General features: G+C 39.4%; 1 protein-coding gene across 6 annotated transcripts; it reads left to right on the top strand.

Annotated features, from left to right (window-relative positions):
• The first annotated feature begins 65 nt into the window (after positions 1 to 65).
• Positions 66 to 25,319, top strand: SSMEM1 (serine rich single-pass membrane protein 1). Of its 6 annotated transcripts, none has more exons than XR_009701867.1 (5): positions 66 to 102; positions 916 to 1,005; positions 6,681 to 6,735; positions 22,851 to 23,011; positions 24,941 to 25,319. XR_009701867.1 is itself a non-coding variant. In XM_061198721.1 (3 exons), the coding sequence occupies exons 1-3, from the start codon at positions 2,237 to 2,239 to the stop codon at positions 8,829 to 8,831; spliced, it is 735 nt and encodes a 244-aa protein (XP_061054704.1). The 6 variants fall into 6 exon arrangements, 1 of the variants encoding a protein (XP_061054704.1); XR_009701866.1 differs by having other exon boundaries at positions 22,907 to 23,011; XR_009701870.1 differs by lacking the exons at positions 22,851 to 23,011; positions 24,941 to 25,319 and adding an exon at positions 8,151 to 8,221.
• Positions 25,320 to 25,362: the final 43 nt, after the last annotated feature.

Here is a 25,362-nt window from a genome sequence, read left to right on the forward strand (position 1 = left end):
GAACGAGACTGTCTCTTCTCGCGAGAAGAGGGGAGTGGGGGAGGGACAGGGGCTAGGAGCGTTACCAGGGAAACAGCCGTTGGATTTGTGGCGCCCGCTCAGGTGAGGGGAGAAAGCTGAGCAGCAAAAATTCAGACCAGGTTCTGAACCCGCAGTAAAAAGTAATAACTATAAGAAAATTAATTTCTATATATTAATATAACTTTAGCTTCCTTAGGGCGCTTATGGACACATTTTTAAGCAGATTTTATTAAGTAGGGTGGCCAAGTGTAGGATACAGAGTACTTGGTGATGGGTCCAGACACCATCAGTAATGACAAAGCATTTCTCATACTTCTGTGTAAAAAAAAAAAAAAAAATTAAGTGTTCTGACCCGATGTAAATTCTAAAATATCCGTGTAACGAGGGTACAGCAGTAACAAGAAAAACCAAATTGTTTTGTTAAAGTTGTTAGTGGTTTTGAGGGTTTTTTTTTAAAAAAACACCCTTTACTTGTCCTGCATATTCTTTGGAAGAATTTCTAATCCTGAGGAAAAGGTTCATCAGGGAGTTCAGTTTGCTTTTATTTAACAAATACAAACGCCCACAATGTGCCGCTGAGCCGCGCGGGGATGTGAAAATAAAATCTTCCCTGGTTACCGCCTGGAGGAGCTCAGCCCGGGGGAGGCCGGCAGGTTCACTAGAAAGGCAGGTGAGGTGGGTCGCAGTGAGCCCCGAGGAGTCGCGGCGGGCCCAGCCCTGGATCCCCGCGAGCTTCCTGGAGGAGGGGACGAGAGCCTAAAGCAGACAGGCATGGTCCAGGATGCGTGCGCAGGGTCTGGAGACTTGCTTGTGGGGAGGCAAAGTGTGCCTATAATAAAAACATCACGCTGTGTCATAATAAGCTAACGGATTGTTACATCTTGTACGTCCCAGTGACCAAAATTTTTTCCTAAAATGCTCCTGAGTTCCAATAGAAGAAAATGAAGTTTCCTCGTGGTATTGCATGTTAATGAAAATCTGCAGGTATGCTATGCTCTTAAAGTTCTAACCAATTTTTTTGAAGTGAAGTTTTTATACTTTTTAGATTGCCTTAGCAGCAATGGTGTTTTGCTCTAGTTTTAGATATAGAGATGAACTAACTTGAAAATTGTGCAAATGTACAGTCAAAATTAGAATACAAGTTTCCTCCCCAACCCATGTCTGACTCTTTCATAAGAAGAAATTGTACATGTTTGTTGTAATTCACAACAGGTACATGTATGTTTTCCCTCTTAATGTAATCTATGAATTACTGTGCATTTATTCAAGGCTTAAAAAGGAACACGACTACTACCTAAATTAGATGTATTGTTGGCATTATGTATTAGTTTGCTAGGGTTGCCATAGCAAAATACCACAGACTGGGTGGCTTAAACAACAGAAATAAATTTTTTCACAGTTGTAGAGGTTGGAAATCTGAGATCAAGGTGCCAGCAGGATTGGTTTCTCCTGAGCCTTGTGTCCTTTGGCTTGCAGATGGCCCCTTTCTCTCTGTGTCCTCACATGGCCTTTTTTTCCTGTGCTTGCACATCCCTTATGTCTCTTCCTTTTCTTGTAAGAACACCAGTCATTTTGGATTAGGGCCCCATCCTTATGACTTCATTTAACCTTAATTACCTCCTTAAAGTTCCTATCTCCAATCATAGCCAAATTGGGGCTTGGGGCTTCAACATAGGCATTTTGGGGAACACAATTCAGTCAATAATACGTTAGAACTGTGTATGTTAATTTACAATGCTATGATATATATGAAAGAGACTGAAAAAATGGATACCTCAGAGACTTAGATTTTAAAGACATTAAAGTACTTCCCTGGTGGTCTGCACTTCCAATGCAGGGGGCATGGGTTCAATCCCTGGTCGGGCAAGTTCTGCACGCCATGTGGTACAGCCAAAAAAAAAAAAAAAAAAAGACATTAAAATACTGTATTTAAAGAAAATACCGTGTTAAAAGTTTCAGGACAAAAAAAAAAAAGATTATGGCAGAATGCACCATATTGAGATATGGGGCATATGCCTTAAACTTTCATAGAAGTGATTTGGACAGATCTTCCAAAAACTTAGTAATCCAAGAAATGTTTGTCAGTTCCTGTCATAGTTACTGAAGAATATGTCATAATAGGTTGCCAAGGAAGTTGTCATACACATGGAGTGAAGTACTTCCCAGTCTTCTTCATCCCTTTGAGCATGTTTTATTTTCAAAGCAAGAAGCCATCATGGGAGACCTTTTTTCTTTATTTTGGGAGGTGGATCCTCCCCCCATACCTATAAGTTTTACCATTCCAAATCAAGATTATGAATGCCGGAAGGATGACTCTTGTGGGACAATAGGGAACGTCCTGCTTTGGTATTTTGTCATTGTATTGGTCCTGATGTTCTTCTCTCGGGCTTCTGTCTGGGTAGGATATCCTTTTTCATTTTAAATAATATATTTACTGTATACTAGGGGATTTTCCATAAAATAAATTTATTTTACGTTGGTGAAACTACTTTTTAAAAGTTTGTCTTCTAGTTTTAAAAATAATGAAGTATTATTCTAGAGAACCCAAGAATATAGAAAAGGATGAAGAAGAAAATTTAAACTACTGTAATCCTATTTCCTAGAGGTAACCACTGTTAACATTTTGGAGTATGTTCTTCTAGTTTTTTTCTTTTTCTGTATCACAGTATATCTCTCTTCATCTGTCTATCTTTGATCTTAGATGGTTGGCATTATGTTTTATATATTTTTATAACCTGCTTTTTTAAACTTAATATTATATTGTAATCATTCCTCAAATTATATTTACACAGCAGCACTCTTAACGACTGCATAATTTTGTCTTATGGTTGCACCATAACAAATCTGCAATTTTGAGATATTTAGGTTGTTCTCAGTTTGTCCAAATGCTAAGTAATACTGGGATAAACTTCCCTACTGGTTAATGACCTCCAAATTCCTTTTGTAGCTGTGTGATTCTAATCAAAGATACAGAAGTTGTCATATTTATAGTATACATGTTGTAGGATTTTGGGTTTTTAGAATGAGGCATTACATTCTCCACATAGAATAAGACACAGAACTAAACTAAACAGAGCTAAAGTCACCACTCTAGACCACCTACTAGCAGAAAAAATGCCATCCTAAGGAGTGAGATAGCCCACTTAATCAGGGCTGTGATGCTCTCACGTATTATGAGTAACTGAGCTCTTATAAATCGCTGATGTGGAATCCTTGCTGACCATAATTACCAGGCTGATGATTAATAAAACCACGACCATTTAGCATTACAGCCAGAGCACTAGGCTGGCAATGGTCAGCTAGGCTGAATGCTGTATCAGCTCTAGATGGAGAGGAGGAGGCTTGTTATGTGTATGCCAGCTGGATTCTATTGTAATAATAAAAGACTCTTCCCCTCATCACCTCCTCCCCCTAAAAAGAAGTTTCATCTAAAGTCTAAATGCTTAAGATAGATACTTTGCCAAAAGAATATTTAGAATAGTGATAGTTTATACATGTCTTAGACTCCCTAGCTAAGTACATTGAAGTTGTCTAGCCTGGCAAGAAAAGCTACTTTAGAAAATTAACAAAAAATTGAAATTGGTTCTTGGCAATTTCATCATGAAGACCCCTTGAGAGGTCTAAGTTCTTTCTCTGCTCCCTTGCTTGCATCAGCTTTTGGAGTCATAGAGCCCTGAGCTTTAAGGACCTCAAGAGAGCTTATGGCCCAGCCTTCTGCTTGTAGGCAAGTAAGTTATCAGTATCCATCCTTTGATTTTTTATTGATAAAGCCCAAAGAAATTAAGTGACTTGTCCAATGTCACGTGAGTGGTTATGACAGAGAGGCGAATAGACCCAGGTTTCCTGCCATATCATTTGTTTGTTTCATAGCATAGTTGAAATGTTGAATTATATCTATTCAGTGCTGATTAAAACCTTAATTATCTTAGAGGTTTTGTCTTTCACTTTGTACCCTTATGGCAGCTATAATCCACTCAACTGCTTCTTCTAAAGGGTCCCAGATTTGAAATCTGAGAACCACATGAGAGCTGGTCAAAAAGGATGGAATTTTTCTTTCACTTTGAACTTCATTTTCTCTGCTAAATTATGAACGTTTATTTACAAACCTTGAAGTAATGGTAAAAGCGTGATGGAAATGTGGTGGTAATTATCCTCAAACATGAAGCACACTGATTTCCTCTGGATTTGCCACTATCTAAGATGCATGTACCCTTTTGCTCTCAGAGATTATATATACTATATTTAGTTTATATATATTTTTAGTGTTTATTCAGACAGCTAGTGCTGGAATTTTTCCAAACAAAACCAGTCCAGGCTCCTCTTTTTGCATATGTGGAAACTGAGCTTAGGAGGTGTTAAGTGGCTTGGTAAAATCACAGTGGAAGAAAGGCAGAGCCATAGCCCAGATCTCACCACTGTCCTACCCTACACTTCAGGGCAGGCACTTCTGCTGTTTTCACTCAACTGAGTCACACACAAAGACACTTAATAAAATGCTTTTGGTAACCACAGTTCATATGATTCCACTTAGCTTGATGTAAGATCTTTCTTTTGATTTTGTGATTATATTTTGATTTGACATAAGTCAAATATGGAAGCTTTCCATGAAAAAGATATAAACCTAATAAGTGTTTTAAAACACTTTCCCCCTGAATTACAAAAGTACCCATTATAGAAAATGTGGACATTATAGGAAAGTAGAAAAAATGAAATAAAAACCACTCCAGATTATATAGAAATAATCAACTACTATTAACTTTTTAAGGTTCATAAACTTCTAATCTTTTAATAATCATCTCTATACATTTTAAATTTAAAATAAGGCCACCCAAAAACATTTTTAAAAAAGAGGTATCTTAAAAGAGGATTTCACTGAAAGCTTTCAGAGAATGATTTCAGTAACCCAAAAAGCAAAGAGGTACCTCGTTAGAGAAACTTGCCTACCATTGTGGAGATCAGGTATTAAGAAAGGAATGGACCAAAGATCTTAGATTGCAGTTATGAATAGCCAAGTGTGGTACTTTTCAACCCAGAGGCAGTATGACTTTCTACATAAATTCATTATTTCCCTAATTGTAGACAATTTGAATAATTAGAAGGAAAAAAAAATCAGTTTCAACACTCAAAGCCACTATTGCTAACACTTGCGTACATCCCTTAGTCTTTTTTCTTTTCATATTTTTAGCTAACTTATGATCATATGGCATATATAAATTTGCATCTTGATTTTTAACTTAATATTATAACATTTATTTCCTCATGTTAGAACATACTTTTATTATAATTTTTACAACTATATATTGTATGATTGTATGATTACATCATAATTCATTTAACTATTGCCTCCTTTTTTAAAAATTAATCTATTTTTGGCTGCATTGGGTCTTCGTTGCTGCACGCAGGCTTTCTCTAGTTGCAGTGAGCGGGGGCTACTCTTCGTTGCGGTGAGCAGGCTTCTCATTGCAGTGGCTTCTCTTGTTGTGGAGCACAGGCTCTAGGCATGAGAGCTTCAGTAGTTGTGGCGCACGGGCTCAGTAGTTGTGGCTCGGGGGGCTCTAGGGCGCAGGCTCAGTAGTTGTGGCACGCAGGCTTTGTTGCTCCACAGCATGTGGGATCTTCCCAGACCAGGGATCGAACCCTTGTCCCCTGCACTGGCAGGCAGATTCTTAACCACTGTGCCACCAGGGAAGTCTGAGCCTACTTTTGAATTTTGTATTTATATTACCCTCATTACATTGGGATAAATATTTCTGTACATAAAACTTTCTCTCTTTTGGAGTTTATTTCCCAGTGATAGATTCCCAGAATTATTATGTGCCAAAAGTGTTATGAGTATTTCTAAAGTACTTGATATATTTTGAAGGAATTGCTTTGTATGTGTATCTTTTAGCAAAACCATTTTCAGCATCAATAAGTGGGACATGTGAAAAATGGGGCAAATATATTTATGGAGTATTGGGGCAGAATATTTGAAATTGGAACTATTCAAAGAAATCAATTTCTTCTAGTTGCCATATTCACAGGTAATATATTATGGTTGCATTCTGGAGGAAAGTTTCTGAAGGATTTAGGAGATATAAGTCTATGAATTCATATAAAGATCTTAAAGAATTATCATAACATAACCTGATAAAATGTCCTTTAAAAAGTAATTTTAAACTGGGACTTCCCTGGCGGTCCAGTGGTTAAGACTCCACGCTTCCACTGCAGGGGGCATGGGTTTGATCCCTGGTCGGGGAACTAAGATCCCACAAGCTGCACATCATGGCCAAAAAATTTTAAAAAGTAATTTAAAACTAATCCTAGTACTATCATATCTGTTTCTAAATGACATTTAAACGATATTTCTCTATAAAATCAGTGAGTACAAGAAAACTTTGTAACTAATAGCTTCTGATCAGTATTATTTTCTCTCAATCTTTGTTCCATTTTGCTGGGTTCAAAACATTCTGGTAGATCCTGCTGTCAAAGCATGGTCTTCTTAATGGGCAGCAGAAGTAGGATCACAATAGTAGGAACTCAGTAAGTATTTATTGAACTGCGCTGTTTAAAATTAGACATTGTCAAAGGGCCCAAGTCAATAGTGTTTCTTAACAAGTAAATATGAGGGAAAAACAACCAACTGAGATCACTATTACTAATCTATATTTCTGAAACAGATGTCTGAGAAGAAAAAGAATGGAGACAATGGAACAAGCACTTCACTAAGTAAAGGTGAGAGCCAGTGCGTATTTGATATTGGACTATGATGAGAGAAATATGTGTTGTGTGTGGAAAGCAAACAACAGAGGTAAATAGCCAAGAGTGTTATAGAGCCTCCCCAGACCTGTGGTGGCCCACTGGATGAGCACCTTGCTTTGGTGCAGAAGGACTGCTTAGCTACTTCATCAAAGCTGCTAGAGGCTATAAATTACTGGTAGGTAGAGCTCAAGCTGTCTTTTCATTCCTCAGCATTCTCCCGTCACACAGCTTGCCTTTCACACACATTTACTGTTAATGTTACCACAGGACTATGAGCTCTATATGACATCTTTTTCAATAACCTATAAATAGTGGTATGCTGATAAATGTCTAACAACGGGCTCTCCAAAAATGTGTGTATATATCATTTAAAAATTTTTACTAATATAAAGGATGTATATCAGACAATTTACCAATAATAAAACATATAATACACTTTATGGTAAATTCCATATAGACCACTGATTCTCACAAAATACTTTCTTTGATTATAGCCTTAGCCAACCTATAGCTGCAATAGATGAATGAGTGTAGTTCTAATATGAATGTTATTGATACTTTCCTTTAAGTTAAGGAGTAAGATGAAAGGAACAGAAAGATGTATGTTGGAACTTAACTTGGTTGTTAATGATGTGTATGACATCTTTGCTGAGCTGGATAATAGTTTTAGAATACTCTGGAAGAATATTTCCTCATTTTTGGGTGCTATTCACAATATAGCGGCTATAGGCATGATACCTTTAAATGTAATCTATGTCAGTAACATGTTCTCCATTACTTTAAGTCTAGACAATCAACAAAACCATAAATGAAGACCCGATTCTTAGTGCTTGTTGATTTTTATCCCACCAAAACTAATTTCAGGTTACCAACATGATGTCACTGAACATAGGAGTTAGGAAGAGATGCACAGTAGCACATCATTGCATAGTATTTCCGATATCCAGAGACAACAGACATAAATAGTAGCTTCAAGAGCAAACCTCACAATAAAATCTAGTAAAATAATTTAGGAAGTGATGAGTTTTGAGTATTTATTACATTTATTTGTAACAAATTGATTTAGTGGTAAGTTTATACAATTTAATTTTTACTAATAGCTGTGTTTAACAGCCATCTTGCAAAATTCCTGAAAGTTTATCAGTTCTTGTGAACTGGCTGGTATGAGCCAACTCCAGCACACCAGTGCATAAAGAGAAGATCCTTTTTAGTTTTCTGCTACCCAAATCACGTTCATATACACGCTTGCATCTTTAAGCCGTCAAGGCAAAGGTAAAAAGGTCCTTCTCTGGAAAAGTTTGGAGACCTTTCCCTTGATATTATATCAAGGGTCCATGAAACTTCAAAAGTAATATGTCAAGCATCTATCTGGCCCTTTTGGTTTTTAGGAGTTTTGGTATGGTACTGGAAAATGAAGTCAGCTGCCAACACTTGCAAATGAGTGGGGAAAAGTGGTGGCTTGGCAAATGGCAGCAAAGAGTGAGCCCACACCATAGGCTTCCTTTTTAGGTAAGATGAGATTATAGTAACCAGCAATGTGCCTAACTTGTTGATTTGTTTCATTGTTGTTAGCAAGCAAAGATACTTCCTATAAGCGGCAAAACAAAGATGGTGCCTGGGATTCTTTGCAAATGATGACAAAACCAAAGCAGAACCAACTTACTCTTGTAACTGACTCAGAAATGGCTTTGGTCAATGCATATCTTGAACAAAGACGAGCGAGGCACCATTCTGAATTCAGCCGGGTGAATCAGACCCAACCTGACAGTGATACTACTGAGTGTGAGAGTGAAGTATCTAACTCGGGAGCCTCCTCTTGGAAGGAGAGTGAAAGTGAACACCACCAATCACCAGCCAGTATTAAGAAGAGAAAAATAGCTCAGAGGCAAAGGAATATGAGAGGTTGCCAAATCAGGGAAAGGCCCTGCCTCCACTGCAAAGCCATGAGAACCAATGAATGGCTGACCCGCCATTTCCTTCAAAACGCTTCAGTAACAACCCCAAAGAAGGGAGATATTCAAGAAGGAAATTCTGGGCCTGGTATTAACATAAAATTCAGTAAATTTTGAATTTTATCCAGTCCTTACCTTACTTGAAGCCAAATGAAAGAGATGAATAAAACACAAAAAATCACCAGAGCTCTAGGTGAGGAGGCTTTTACAATAAAGTCTCTCTACTAACAACAAAAACTTTCTTGGAATGCAAGAGAGAAAATTTCAGATAATTCTTTGTCCAAAAACAGGCCAGTGAATTTGTTTATGGCACCATTGGAGCATCGAAGGTCTACATCCACTGTGATTTTTTAATTCAAAAGAGCACAAGACAGATACTTTATGCCTTGAGTGTATGTATTTTGTTTATATCTGTAATACAAATAAGGAACCTCTTTGAAAATATATTTATGTTTAGAAACTATTTAAATTTATTCATATGTTTTGGTTATCTGATTGACTGAATGAGTTAGGTAATGTTGGTTGGAATAGAATTGGCTCATATTCTCCAGATCCATATTTACAGGTGGCTCTACCTGAGCTGTATTTTATTTTTTGGCCGGGAGGCTTGTGGGATCTTAGTTCCCCCATCAGGGATTGAACCCAGGCCCTCGGCAGTGAGAGCGTGGAGTCCTAACCACTGGACTGCCAGGGAATTCCCTACCTGAGCTGTATTGATGCACATGTGTCAGCTTGGGGCTGGAATGAGACCGGATTCCTAGAGTAGACCAGAAGGACAGCTGGGCCATGGGCTGTCCGTGGTTATTGTCCAAAGGGCATGACAAGTATTAAAGAAAAAATTATTCTGACATGTGTTAAAATGATAAGGAAGACTTTATTCAAGACTATTTGTAATAGGGGTCCAGTCTATTGCAACTGGGGAGAGAAATCAAGCTCAACTCCAAATACAGCAAGTTCAAGTGGGGATTTATAACCAAGGAACAGGGTAAGGGTGTCAGTGGATGGAAAATTACTAAGAGGAGCCATCAAGGGTAGGGGGATTTCTGCTAAATTGACCTGGCCTGATTCTTGCTAAAGGCAGACCAAGGACTTATACAGCAAAGGTAGAGGATGAGGAACTTGATCAGATGTCAAGGGTGCTCAGATATCAAGGGTGGAGGACTGTCACTAAACTTACTTAGCAGAATTCTTGCTAAAACTGGACTGGGCAGCCAGAGACAGGATGGGCGCCAAGGTTGAGATCTGGATGAGAAGAGGGCTCGGAGGAGCCTAACTCAAATTTGTCAAAGAAAGAGTCTTTATTGAAAGTTAGCTGCAATCCAGACATAGTTGGGGCTGAGTTTTCCAGTTAGGCGGGGACCCCAGTGGTGGGGAATGCAAGCAGGCCTAGTAGATGGGTGGCTATTCTGGAAGATGGCAGAACCCCAAGTGGGATATAAAACAAGGCCCAGATCCCAGAGAAGAGGGCTGACAAGGACAAGATAAGCAGCAGGGGCTCTGTGCTGGAGTTCAAAGAAGGGTTTAAGTGTTAGGGACGGATTTGGATACTACAGCTTAATACTAAGAACTGAGCCTTTTATGGGGTATTGGGAGAGATACAACAGAGCTATTACTGTGGGCTTGGGAGTTACTCCTGATAATTTCAAGTTCCTTAACTAACGGCAACAAAGAGACCCGGGAGGCAATGTGGAAGCCCCAGCCATTGGAACTAGGCCACTAGAATCCAGGACATGGGGTGACATTTCTGAGCTTATTTGTGGAGACTGTCTTATTCAGATTTCCTCAGGATTGGAACAGGTCTGAGGCTGCAAGTGAAAAGAGGACAACTTCAAGTTTCAACTCAAGCATCAACCTTTTCCACAAAGACTTCCTTTACTTCTTGATTTTACCCTCCTCCACTTTGTCCCCTCAGGCAGAACTCACTGTGCCCCCCCGTATGCTCCAAGGTACCTTGAAAAGTTCTCTATCTCGGTACCCTTAACATTTTAATGCATGTATTTGTTTGTATATATATATATATATATATCTCTCTCTCCACCCTTAAAGATAGAGTCCATGACTTATCTGTATCTCTGTGACCCAGCACAGTGCCAGACAACATGGCAGATAAATAATGCAGTTGAATCAATATGCAGAGGGATTCATGAATGCAAAAGGGAGGAGCTGAGGAAAGCAGAGGCAGAGAAAGCAGGGCAGGGGCCAATATCTAAAATTTAGTGAATGATTCTGGTATTTCTAACTTGATATGATCAAGATGCTTGTTATCTTGTTTATTTAAATAGCACCAAAACAAAACCCAAATACCAAAAGACAATAAAAACAAACTCAAAATATAGTAGTAAGTTGCAGGGACAGAATTTAGACCCAAGTCATCTGACTTCAGAGTTTGGGCTCTTAATTACTGTGATCTTAGCCATTATTCTCTGAAGATGGAAAAATCCTGATTTCAAGGTAGGTCAGTTACCACCTCCCACACAGCCATAAGTGATATCCAAGCTGATATAATCTCATCAGGAAGAGGAGGACAATGACTGTATTCTAGATAACAGAGTACGATGGGTCCAGGCCCCAAATGTATTGCTTGTGGATCTAAAATATAAGCAATGAACTATTATCTGAAAAGTCACGTATGTCAAAGACTACTACTTTTCATGGTCTCATCTGTGGGGCTAGCACAGGTCTGAGTTGGGGGGTGGGAGATAGGTGTCCACTGGAAGAAGGAATCATGGATGAGTTAAACCAGGGGCTATAAATATGAAGGGATTAATTAGGGTAATTTGTAAGTACGTTAATCGAAAAACAGAGACCAAACACAGCTGGGAGGACAGCCAAAGCCAAGGAGAGAAATACACTGAATCAGAGGAATAAGGCAAGGGCATTGTAGGATGGGGAGCAAAAGCATGGCCAGACTCATTGGAACTGAATTGATGAGCGAGTTACGGAACACGTGAAGTGGGAGATAGTTCCTGAAACTAGGGCTGCAAACATTAGTTGTGGCTTGGTGTTCATTGTATTCAGAGCCTGTGTGAGCTGTCAGGGTGGGGCCCCTGGGCTTCATAACAGTCCCTTCTTCAGTCTGTCCTTGCTGAATGGGATAAACTTGGCCACCTGTGGTTTTTATGGTAGAAGGTTGTAACCTGTTTGGGTAGCTTGCTTGTGGGGAGGCATGGAACTCTTGGGCTTGCTTCCTGTCTGTGGTCCATCCATGCAACTAAATGGTCAGAACTGACCTGTGTAGCAATGTCCACCTACATCAAGCATCACAACTCTTGTCAGGAACTGTGAGGGAGGGAACTATGGGATGCAGGGAAGTTTTTTTTTTTTTTAAACAATATATTCTTTTCTTTTTAAAATTTAATTTATTTATTTTTGGCTGTGTTGGGTCTTCATTGCTGCGCGGACTTTGTCTAGTTGCGGCGAGTGGGGGCTACTCTGTTGCGGTGCGCGGGTGTCTCATTGCGGTGGCTTCTCTTGTTGCAGAGCACAGGCTGTAGGCGCGTGGGCTTCAGTAGTTGTGGCGTATGGGCTCAGTAGTTGTGGCTCACGGGCTCTAGAGCACAGGCTCAGTAGTTGTGGCACACGGGCTTAGTTGCTCTGCAGCATGTGGGATCTTCCTGGACCAGGGCTCGAACCTGTGTCCCCTGCGTTGGCAGGTGGATTCTTAACCACTGCACCACCAGGGAAGCCCAGGGAAGGTTTTAAGAGATGGATGTGAAATGAGAAATGAGAGTATACACATGGGAGGTGTTTGGAGAGGGGTTGGGGAATAGGGGAACTAGAAACTATAGCTACACGGTAGATAGTCTCAAACTCTGAACCTCTGCCCTCCAAGATTGGGTGGTGTGGTTTTGGTGGGAGGAGAGGCAAGCCAGTAGCAATAACAGCAACAATAATAATACTGATAACAGATGACATTTAGAGAGTGCTTGCTATATGCCAGGCACCAAAGTAAGCATTTTATAAGGATTAATTTACCCTTCACAAGCTTGCATCCAATTTTATGGATGATGAAACCGAGGCTCAGGGAAATTAAATGATATACCCAAGATCATAGAGCTGGTGAGTGTTGGGGAGTTGGGTCTTGGGTTTTGTCTGATCACAAAGATTTTGTTTTTACCATGATGATAACACATTATCCATGTTCTTAATGAACAGTGATTAGATAAGAACTTGAGAGACCAGACACCAAATACCAAACCGAGTCCAGAGACTAGAGAAGGACTATTCATGGAAAATGGAGCCAAGGGTCAGAAGCTGAGCAGAGATGGGAGCAGTTAGGTAAAGCAGGGGAGGGCTGACGCTGTTCAGTGGAGAGGCCTTATAGCATCATCTTGCCTCATTTGCAGTGAGTAAGGCTGGACAACTATCAGTAGATCAGGCAGAAACTCAGGGTGGGCTTTTGAAAAAAAGAAGGGAAATGGAAACTTAGCTGAAAGGGTTGGTGAAGGTAAGAATGAGCTTTGTACTGAATGTTGAGGAATAGGAGGCAGTAGTGACTAGAGCAGTGAGGTTGATGGCCAAAGATTTGAGAGGAGAATTGGGGGAGGACACCATCAAGAAAACCACATAGCTACAGCTCCTTCCACTGTTACTGACTGTCCCGCCTTGGCTCATTAACTTAATTAACTCCTGCCTGGTGTCATTGGAGCCAGCAGAATGAGACTGAGTTTGGTTCAAAAGGAAAGGAAAGCTTTATTCTTTGATCAAAGAATGGGGAGGTGTGACCTCTCGCTCTACAGTCCACACTCTTCCCAACAGGCTCTGGGCAGGGCTGCTGTATAGGGATCTTGTCAGCAGGGAGGGAGGCAGAGGTCTTGCGGGGCAGGCACAGCTGCTCTGCTCAAGGCTCCAGATTGCAGTGCTGGGCGCAGCGTCTCTGCACACGGCCTGCTGCCGCCGCCATCTTGAATTGCAGTGTCGTGTGCAGAGCTTCTGCACACGGCCCACCGAGCTGAGGTGTCCGAGCGGCCATTTTGCACTAGCAACTCTGGGCTGCAGTGCCGGGTGCGAGGCTTCTGCACGCGGTACTCCATGAGCAACTGAAACTAGGCGAAGCACAAAGGAAAAGAAAAAAAAAGGTTAGACTTCATTACCCAGATTCTATTTTTATTTCCTGGGAATTTTTAATGGGCTTTGCTGGTGACACCACCGCCATCCCTTTGTCTCACAAAAGAATACTATCTCCCAACAGATTCCAGGGTAGTGTTTTCAAAACAGCGACCCATTAATAGACTGTGCAGTCAACTTAGTGGGTAGTGCCTAGCATTTATTAACAAATGAATAAAAAATAACAGTGTCGCACATAATAAAGGTAAGTATTGTTTTTGTTTTAGTGTGTGTGTACTGAGTTGCAATCAATGCAAAATGTGTTTCTTACTACGGTAGGGTAGAAAATAGGAGCCACCGCTCTGGAGGAGTTTTCTTTGTCGATTTTCTGTATTCGCCAGCTATTCCACTACTTTACGAAGGCAGGTGTCAGTCTATGCATTCGTGATTGTTGTATGCTAGTAATTAGTAAATCATCACTCAAACACTAAAGGATGGACCAACTGTCTAGATTAGTGAAAAGCTTGAATTAAATTATACAACTTTAAAAGAACTTTAGATTTATTATTTTCAAATAGAGTAAGTGAAAGCAAGCTAACCAACTGTTGCCTGGTACACAGGGGTGGGTTTTGCCTTGGTGAATAAACAAGAGTAATTTGTAATTGACATTTCAAAGAAGCCTTAGAAACAGGCCAGCCTTTGTTTAAATCATAATTACCCTGTTTGTATGTAAAAGGATACTTCTAAAGCTTTTCAAAACAACTGGTTCTTTTAAGTAGATAATTATTCCCTTTCCAATCTTGTTTACACTATTCAGAACTGCAGTGAATTCTTTTTTTTTTTTCCATAGATAGTACAAAGGTTAACTTCAGCCAGCCCTTCCTCAAATTATCACAAATTCCCAATTAGTGAATTCTAAACAGGGTTTCCCTGTAACAATATACCAAAGACTTGTATGATGTGTTCTTTATTGCTTTGAATAACATCTGACAAGTTTCCAAGTACCAGGCCACCTGGATATTCTCTATCTGTCAGGAACATATGGTCACAGAGGTGCATTGGAGGGTAAGAGGAAATACAAATCAGGCACAAACATGCAGGGGTAGTGAAGGAGACAAAAGGGAGAAAATGTCCCTCCTCTTTTTTTTAGTATCTAATACCAACTAAAGTGTACATTTATAGACACTTTTTACTGTAAAGAAGAGTTGCACTTTAAATTTAACAAAGCTACAGATGGAAGTAGAAAACCGAACTTTTTTGTATGAGACTGGAAGTTATTAGGCCCAGAGAAGCTGGCAAAAAAGACGTATTCCAAAAAAAAAAATTATACTTGTCCTTTTTTGCATAACATTTCTCACTGCAGATTTCCACTCAGTGAACAAAAGGAAGTGCATGAAATACTTAAAAACAAAAACAAAAATGTTATAATCCCAGACAATACTGTTTTCTAGTTCTTATCTTTTATCTTCTGAGCTTGGCCTCTTTCACAGGCAGACCCTCAAGCTGCCTGATTACAGGGGCCTGTTGTCTATAATTGTCTTTGTTTATTAGGGCCCTCTGTCACTATGAAGTTTCATGTGTTCAAAATCTTGATTTAGCAGTGAGAAAATCAGGCAGGGAGCCAACTCTGCTACTAATTAGTGTAAACCAAAAGAGGGAAGCAGGGAGATAAAAACCAGGTCCCAGTGGAAGGGTCTGCAGCCAGGGTTAGTAAAAGTGATGTGGCAGGTCAGAGAGTTGAATGAGACAAAAGCGCTTGGAGAAATGCAACTTAGGGCGAGAGTCTTTTTGTCTCTTTTCTTTGATTGCACCCCTTCAGATGCAGCAAGGGTCTGTGGTAGTCTCCATCAATTGTTTTCCTTCTGTTCCAGCAGCTCCCCATTTTGTTCCACTGTTCTCCTTCCCTTATAGGACTTAGGTCCCAGTTGGTCTAAGTCAACCAGGGTGGTGCCATTCCCCTTGTCAGTGAGTGGTTCATGCATGGGCATGTGATCTAATTCTGGAAAGGGAAGTTTGCTGGTGGGGGCATTCTGAGAAAAGTTTTTTCAGTCTTAAAAAAGACCTGCACTGGGGCGAAATTGTCCCTTTTCGTTTGACGGGTGATGTTGATGACTTCAACTGTGACAGGTACCTGTGTCCATAAGGACATTAGTCTAAACATATCAAAGTGAAAATATGGAAAAGTCTAGGTCCTGAGCTGCTGAATTAAGAAATTCTGGAATCATCCTACTTTTGGACTTTTTGTTAGGCAAGAAAATTTCCCTTATTAAGCATTTTAAGTTGGCTTTTCTTTTACTCGCAGCCATTACGGAGTCTTAATCATCTTTTATCCTCTATAATTTCTAGAGCAGCTCCTTTTGCCTATTATAAGGTGCTCAGACGTTAAATAAATACTAAGTAAGTACATGTACTCCTTTGATGGAGCCTGTGGTAGTGATGGTGAGAGCTGTTAATAGCTGAGAAAAGGTCTTTATAAATGTCGTGGACTTTTTGGGTTGACTGCCTCAACCCTTTTCTTTTCTAGGAGCCTCTTTTTTTCCCTGATTCTCATGCATGTTGTTACAGTGTGATCCTGCCTGTTTCCATCCCTTCACCCTGTCCAGGCATTGATTTCAATAGGACTTTCTTCCAATCAAAGTTCCCTCCTGAGAATTTGGAATTGGGACCAGTAAAGAGATCAGTCTCCTTAGGTGACTGGACTTAGAGCAGGTTTTCACGTTTCCCTTCATATAGATTGGAAACCAGGGAAAGAAGGTTGTAACAAGAACAAAAGAATGAAGCAGAGAAGGACAGAGAGATGCAATGGGAAGTTCTGATGGTTTTCAAGTCCCTGGTTCCAGGTAATTCCTAAGGCCAATCTGTTTACCCTCTCATAGGCATCATGACACTTTACTCGCTGGCTCTTATAATAAGTTCCCCTTTTTGCTTATGCTAACTCAAGTGAATTTCTATTACTGGAAACCAAAAGAATCCTTAAAACAGTGGTGTGCTGGTAAATGTTTAACAATCGGCTCTGATTGTTAAAAGCCCTGATTTTGTAGCACTTGCTGATTTCTGTGATATAAATACTCCCACTGTTGCTTATTTCACGTTAACAAAGTGACATCACTGAACGTGGAGTTGGGAAGAAATGAGCACAGTGGCTCTGGTGAGCTGGTCTGTGACAGCTCCAGCACTGCCTAAAGAATACAACACACAGCATGCTTTTCAGAAAATCCGTGTTAAACGGGAGGTTCAGGGATATACACTGATGGCTGCTAAGCTGGGAATTCCGGTATTAAAATCTTTTAATTAATTTTAAATGTGCAGAGTCTTGGGACTCAGGGAATAGAGGAAGTAGGATTAAGTTCTTAAGTATTGAAAAAAAAACTTTTAAAAGTATTCTAGTGATTTGGGTGTATTGGGACGAGGTGGGAGGTAGGGAGCTTGGACTGAGGAAGGGAAAGAGGCTGGGAGTGTAGCTGGAAAGATGGGGAAGAAGGTGGCCTGTGTGAGGGCAGGGTCCAGGCCTTGACAAAAAGGAGAATATCACCTTCTGCAGGTGAAGACAGGCATTCTAGGGGTGAGAAGCCATGGCTACCTGGTACCCCAGGCCACCACACCAACAAAGGACTAAATTAGGTCATTTGGCTATCACCTGTAAAATCTCCTGACCTGCTTTGCTTTTGTGTGAAGTTCCTTTAAAGAGGGAAAAGCCTTTTATTACACAATTAAGATAAGAAGGTATAAAATGTATATGCAGGGTTGGAGTAATACATTTATTGTGAATGAGGTCAAATAATCAATCAGTAAGTCTGGCATCATATCCTTCCCTCCTTTTGAAGAGGGGAAGTTGGGAGGGGTGGAGAAAGATGGTATCAGGACTTTAAGAAGCCCCTTCCAAGCCTAGCCACCTTCCCACACTTGATTCCTCTGCCTGAAACACCAGTCACCAAATCTTCAAATGTTGGGCTCTTCAAATGTTGAACCACTCCTCAATTTTAAGACCAATCTCAAAGATCACCCCTCTAACATTTTCTGTGGATCTCCCAGGAAAGTTGGGTTCCCACAGTTGAGACCCCTGTTGTACCCCATCATATCTTGCTATCATGAACCCGCAATCTTTCCTCTCATAGGTTTGATGTTCAAAAATTGGATTTTTGGACATTATTCATTGACACTCCTAAACCCCAGAACTTGGATTTTTGTACTTGAGCTCATGAATGAACATTTCAAATGACTGCATTGTTTAGTTTCAATGGCATCAATATTTTTGTTCACTGGTGTTTGTACATCTATTTGAATAGTTAGTCCTTGACATTTATACGTGGAAAAATGACTGTGTCGATGTTAGTGATAAGAAGAATAGATTTTATAGATTTAGTTCATTTGAGACAAAGCTGGAAATCATTAGACATGCTGGAAGGGGTGCATTTTAGCATCAATTACATATTTGGACTTAAGCCTGTTGACTCTGCTCATTTGTAGGAAAAAAAGATCAAAATTAAAGAACACATATAAAATGCTGGAAAATATATTCCTGAAGAATATATCTGAAAGGTGATGTGAACTAATTCCTTATATAAAAATTAATTCCAGATGGAACAAAATTGAAAGATAAAACAAGGAAACCATAAAAGTACTAGAAAAACGCACTAGTAAAAAGTATCCTAATCTCAAGTAGGGAAGACTTTTCCAAGCACAGTACAAATAAAATCCAGAAGCCTGGGCACTAGTGGAAGGGTGTACACTGTTACAGCCTTCAAGAGAAGGATTTAGCAATTCAAATCCAAAAACTTACAGATATGAACCTCTCACCTACTATTCTACTTTTAGGAATTTATTCTAAGGAGATCATCATGGATATACACAAAGATTTACCTAGTATTTATATTGTTTCAAATGATGAAAAATTAGAAAAATCCTAGTGTCTTCTAATTGTCAACTGGTTAAATCAAACAGAACAAATCCACACCAACCAAAGATAAGGGGAACATTGGGACTTCCCTGGTGGTCCAGTGGTTAAGACTCTACGTTCCCAATGCAGGGGGTGAGGGTTTGATCCCTGGTCGGGGAACTAAGATCCCACATGCCATGCGGTGCGGCCAAAAAAAAAAAAAAAATTAATATACACTATTCAACAACTTGCCTTTTTTGCTTATAAATATACTTTTGACATCATTCCATGTAAGTTCATAAAGACCTATATCATATCTTTTTAATGGTTGCATAGTATTCCATTGTATAGCTCTATCATAATTTGTTGAATAAGTTTCTTGTCGATGAGCATTTATTGGTAACCTAAGTATATGTACTGACACGGAAAGGTGTCCAAATGATATATATATAGAATGTATATATATTTCTTTTCCTTTCCAGCTCTAAAAATGTATGACTGTGTGTAGATCCACTTTTAATTTAGAGTTGCATGGTTTGGCTCTTAATTATAAGCTATATTATAATTATACTTTTAATGTATACATGTTAATTGCATCTCTCCATCTACTGTAAATTGTAAGCTCTTTGGAATGAGGGATTATCTTCACTTCTGTGTTTTCCAAAATGCCTATAAAAATGTTTGGCACTCACTTTGGAAAACAATTTGGCAGATCCTAAAAAAGTTAAACATAAGAGTTACCCTCTGCCCCAGCAATCCGCTCTTTTACTTACTTAATTCATTAGGTTTAAATTTTGAATATGATTCAAAATTTCTGTGTCTCTTTTACATCAACTATAGTTTTTTTCTTTTTACCTTTTGACCCCCTTTGCCCAAGTAATAATTTTTTTTAGCAAATCAGGAGGTTTTTTATTCTTCGAAAAAAAGTTTCTTGACATTTAAAAAAAAATCTTGATGAAGATCTTGAAAGGAAATTTCTAATTGCAAGTAATGTCACTGTCATCTTTTTAAATTTTTTGATTCTGTAAACTTTATATACAAATGAAGCAACCGCTAAATTCCACAGCTTTAAAAATTACATACCTATTACCATCGTTTGACAATTTCATCGAGAGAGTATAGATGAGAGCTTAGCCAAAAATTAAAAACACATCTTTTTGGATTTGGATTTCCTCAGGGGAAATAGCCCACAACACTGCATCTTCTGTTTGAGCATATATGGCATCTCCCCTGAGCCTGGTCTTCTCCACATATGATAGGAATAAGTGTGGAAAAGTAAATGTAGCAAGTATTTGTTTTAGTGAAACCTTTAGAACCTATGTCTGAGGCTAGATTGGACACTAAGCCCAGGGATTTATAAAGGCCAAGCCTGTGCTCTGAGGTTTCAACCCTTGATATTCCCTATGAGTTGAGAAAAATAATGATTTTGCCTTTGTGTGTGTGCAAATTTATGTGGTTTTTTTTCTCATTTTTTAATTGAAGTATAGTTGATTTACAATATTGTGTTTGTTTCATATGTACAGCATAGTGATTCAGTATTTTTGCAGATTATACTCCATTATAAGTTATTACAACGTAATGGGTATAATTGCCTGTGCTATACAGTATATCCTTGTTGCTTACTAAATATATTTTTAAGTTAAAAAGTAAGTTGGACAGTATGTATAGTCTAAAATTTTGTAAAAGAAAAAAATAAGCTGATTAATATATACACAGAAAAAAAATTTCTGATAAGATGTATATACCCAACTGGTAATAATCATCAGAGATACAGATTGGCACAGGGCAGGGGGCAACATGAGAGGTAGTCACATTTTTGCTATAATTTTCAGCAATATTTGAATGTTTTTACTATGAGAATATTATTTTAGAAGCAGAAAAATATGTAAAAAGTATACAAAGGTAATATAGGAGTGTTCCTTATAATATGCTTTGAAATAGTGAAAAATTGGATGTTATATACAAGGGATTGGTTAAATAAATTATAATATATCCATATCATGGAATATAATTTAGCTCTCCCCCAAATATAGTATCATCTCACACTTATAAAAGTAACCAATAATAGCAGTATGTTTTTATATAGCTCAAATTGTTAATTATCTCTAGGGATACCTTAACCTTCTGAGTTGTTTCTGTAATGTTTCAATTCCTAATGAGCAACATGAATTATTTCTGCAATTGGAATAAAGGACTATTGTTTAATGCATATTGAAATTAGGAATTTTATAATATATTTTAGCTCTTAAGAATTAACTACCCCACCCTGTTATATCAGGTAAATCTGTTGTTTAACTTTTATGCATTAGACTTTTGTATACATTTCCAGGAATGTATAATGTATTTTAGTTGAAGACTTTGTTTAGATATCACTTTTTTTTTCTCTAGATCAGTGCTATCCAATAGAAATTTAATGCAAGTCACATATGTCATTTTAAATTATCTAATAACTACATTTAAAAAAGTAAAAGGAAACAGGTACAATTAGTTTTAATAATATAATTTATTAACCCAATATATCTAAAATACTATCATTTTGACGTGTAATGAATATAAAAATTATTAATGACATGTTTTACATTCTAATTTTCATACTAAGTCTTTGAAATCTGGTGTGTATTTTTATACTTGCAGTATATCTCAATTTGGATGCTAAATTTTCAACAGTTAAAATGTCCTACCAAAACATTACATTGTTTTTAAAGGAAGAATATTTTACACTGCTTCAGTTTTTAAATTTGAGTTAAGATTAATTAAAAATTTAAAAAATTCAATTCCCCAGTCACACTAGTCATATTTCAAGTGGTCAATAGCCACATGTGGCTGGTGGCTACATTCTTGAAACAGTGCAGATATAGAACATTTCCATCACTGCAGAAAGTTCTGTTGGACAGTGCTAGTCTAGACATTGAGCTCTTGACTGATAAAATCTTATTCATCTTTGGAGTCCTACAACTTAACAGTGCCTGTCACATAGTAGGTATTCCATAAATGAGGGATCCATTCATGGAACCTGAGCTGGGGTGATCATAAATGGGAACCTGATGCAGACAGAGAAGGATGAGAAGACAGATCTTCACAATTTGGTGTTGGGTGGTTATCTTCCAGCTGAGGAAGGACAAATAGTTATTGTACTGGAGGTTTTTTGAGCTTGGTGTTGCAAACAGCAAATGATCTATGAATTCTATTTGTTCTTCCCAACTGACTTAATAGAAACAAGAATTTGTGTAATGGACTTTTAGACCTAAGCAAGCACAAAGGTTGTCTTTGGAAGAAGGCCAGGGCCCAGTGTAAACTGGGTCCCACTGGATTAACACGGTGATTGTCTGCTGGTGGCAGGTGAGGGCAGCAGAGAACCACCAGGGTGGTGAGCTTTGAGGAGCCCCAAAGTATGGGTAGGTGGGAAAATGAAGTATTAAGGTGAACCCAAATCAGGAACTCACAGACCAAAAGGAAAGCCAAGGCTACAAAGCACAGCATCAGGAAGGATGCGAAACCCAGTTGGGACCAAGGTATAAGGAAAGATGCCAGGACCTGTGGTTTCCCATCCCACTTAGAGGGAGGTTTGGTCTTTTCTTTCTTTCTTTTTATGTGAATTATAAGCAAATTGAAGAAAATTAAAGTTACTGTTAACCACACAGAAGTGTATAGCCAAATCACTTGTTTAAATTTTTGGTGTATTTCCTTCCTATATAGTCATTATTTTGAATGCATGTTTTGTTTTGTAAGTGGATTCTAAAAAAAAAAACCACCTTAATATTCTGTAAACATCTTTCCATGTCTTTACATATTCTTAGTATTCTTATACATCATTTAAAAAAATTATTTATTTATTTATTTATGGCTGTGTTGGGTCTACATTGCTGTGGGCAGGCTTTCTTTAGTTGCAGCGAGCAGGGGCTACTCTTTGTTGCCGTGCGTGGGCTTCTCATTGCAGTGGCTTCTCTTGTCATGGACCGTGGGCTCTAGGCGCGTGGGCTTCAGTAGTTGTGGCACGTGGGCTTAGTAGTTGTGGCTCGTGGGCTCTAGAGCACAGGCTCAGTAGCTGTGGTGCACAGGCTTAGTTGCTACTCAGCATATGGGATCTTCCCGGACCAGGGCTTGAACCTGTGTCCCCTGCATTGGCAGGCGGATTCTTAACCACTGCGCCACCAGGGAAGTCCCAAGAGTACTTTTCTAAAGACAGCTATCATCTTTCTCTTTCTGAATTACAGATTCCCCAGGGATAGGTTGATAAAGAGGTGTTTGGTCTAAAATGGTCTTTTCCTAGAACTGAGTGGAAATACCTTGGATGACTGGACAGCCCAGAGTGTTGGAGCAGTGACCCAGGGTCTGAGGATGCCTGCTCTACCCCTGATCACTCCTGACGATTTGTGTAAGTCACTTCCCCTTTTGGGGCCTCATTTCCTCATCTGCAAAGCAAGGGGTCTTCAATGGTTTCTTTCCATCTGGAGATTTCTCAGTGAGTCTAAAAAACAGATTTTATTGCGATTGATGGATAGGTTCATGATGTGGATTGTGGTGATGGTTTCATGGGTGTATACATATGTCAAAGCTTTTCAAATGGCATATTTTAAATATGTGCAGTTTATTGTATGTCATGTATATCTCGATATAGCTTTCTAAAAAAACTTATTTTATCCAGCTTTCAGAATGATGAGGCGGTAGAAAGGATGCTACTCTATTCTGATAAGCATCTGTTTATGTTGTCAGTAGCAGAGAGAAACAACAGTGATTTCTGGAGTTTTCCCTACAGCTTCCTACTAAGGCTTGTGCTTTCTCCTCCTCCAACTTCTTCTATTCATTAAAAAAAATTACTGATTTCATCCATTCCAGGAAATGTTGATTTTGTTCATCTCAGGCATTATCCTTGAGTCCTCACTCCTTTTTTGAATGCCCGAGGTTCAGGAGCAAGGGGTCTAAGCTTCAGCTGGATCCCCAATGTGGCTCTAGGCTCATCCCCACTATCTTTTTCAGGAAGAGAAGAGAGCTGTCATGTCCCTAACACTTACAGTGAACTCAACTCATTGGGTAGTAACTCTCAGCAAAAATTCCTCTTTGAAAGCATATTTTAAGGGAGATAAAACAAATTCTTACAGTGGAACTTCACACACTGTGACAATTGGGTGAGGAAATGCTCAGAGGCTGCTATGGAGGTGGCTATCTGCCCCTCCTTTCCCACCCACTGGTATATACCCTTTTCCTGACTTCTCCTATACCCAGTCAGGCACCAGTCACTCACAAGGGACTCTGATCCTTCCACTGAAATGCCTCTTTGAGCCCTTCTCATGTATTCCCTCAGCCACCACCCAGCCCAGATGCATCGTTTAAAAATCTGGATTTCTCCAGGAAGCTCCTTGCTTGGCTTCCTGCTTAAAGCATCTCTGCCCTGCAACCATCGTGCATGATTCACCATTCTCAAGACTGCGGTCACTTACCAGCTCAGAAACCTTCCGAGGCTCCACATTTGCCCCTTTCATCAGGTGTAAAGTCTTCTACTTGGACTGTGAGGCCCTCTGTCACCTTCTCGTATCTTCTTTTCATATTCTACCTTCTCCACCATGCCCAGGGTCAGGTCTGCCCAAGTGGGGCAAATTTCCTCCCAACTCTATCGTGTACCATTTTCCCCTAGTTTTCTACCTTTCTCATGTTTCCAAACCACCAGGAATCCATACTCTCCTCAGCAAATCCTATCTGCCCATCTTTTCCAAGAAGCTTTTACTGATTCTGCAAGTACATTAATTTCTTTCTTTCTTTTTTTTTAAATTAATTTATTTTATTTATTTATTTTTGGCTGCATTGGGTCTTCATCGCTGTGCGCAGGCCCTCTCCAGAAGTACGTTAATTTCAATTCATATGACTACTGTCTACTTGATAGGTGCTGGGGACCTGAGGATGAATTATGGTCTCTGCCTCTTGGTTTCTTTCTTCTCCCCAACACCCAAGAGAATGAAAAAACCAGAAACACCCTTAAAGCAGGTACTTGAAATTTCTAACCCAGGGATTTAGAGTGTGTGCAGATAAAGAATTTGACACACCGAGTGAAACAGAGCAGGACTCTTTGGTCTTTGTCCGCCAGGTCCTCTGCCTGCCTTTTGTCTGTGGAAAAACTTTAGCCAAAAAATAAGTTTAATCAGAGAAGTGAGAACATGCAGAAACAAAGGAAAATAGTCAAAGGAGACCAAATAATAATAGTTTAGTCACTAAGCATAGTCAAGGACCTTTAGTTCTTCCTCAAGGGCTATAGGTTATATTCTGAGCCGTATCCTGTGAGCTGTCTTATAGATACTGAAACCCCCGCCAGGTGGAAGAAGTTAACTACATGATGACCAGACTGTAGCCATGACATAAGCTGCCACGATTCCAAGAATTGGCCTCAAGGAAATGGGAACAAACAGACCCTGGAACTGAAGACTAACTGTACTTGAAACAATCAAGATGATGCTGGTCAGACCACCTCATGACCAATTTCAAGATGACGGTCAGAGCTGACTGTGCTGTTTCTGCATGCAGCCCCCTCCCTCCGCCTATAAAAGCTCTTGCCCCCTGATTGTTGGAGTAGGCCTTTGGACAGATGTCTGCCCTTCCCCCACTCCCCCAACAGTTGTAGGCATCCAAAATAAAGCAAACTTTCCTTTCCACAAACCTGGCCTCTTTATTGGCTTTTGAGCAGCGAGCAGCTGGACCCCACTTTCGGTTACAAGAGGACAGATGAAAATTTCCTTG

The sequence above is a fragment of the Eubalaena glacialis genome, chromosome 8 (assembly GCF_028564815.1).
Source record: "Eubalaena glacialis isolate mEubGla1 chromosome 8, mEubGla1.1.hap2.+ XY, whole genome shotgun sequence".
Lineage (NCBI taxonomy): Eukaryota > Metazoa > Chordata > Mammalia > Artiodactyla > Balaenidae > Eubalaena > Eubalaena glacialis.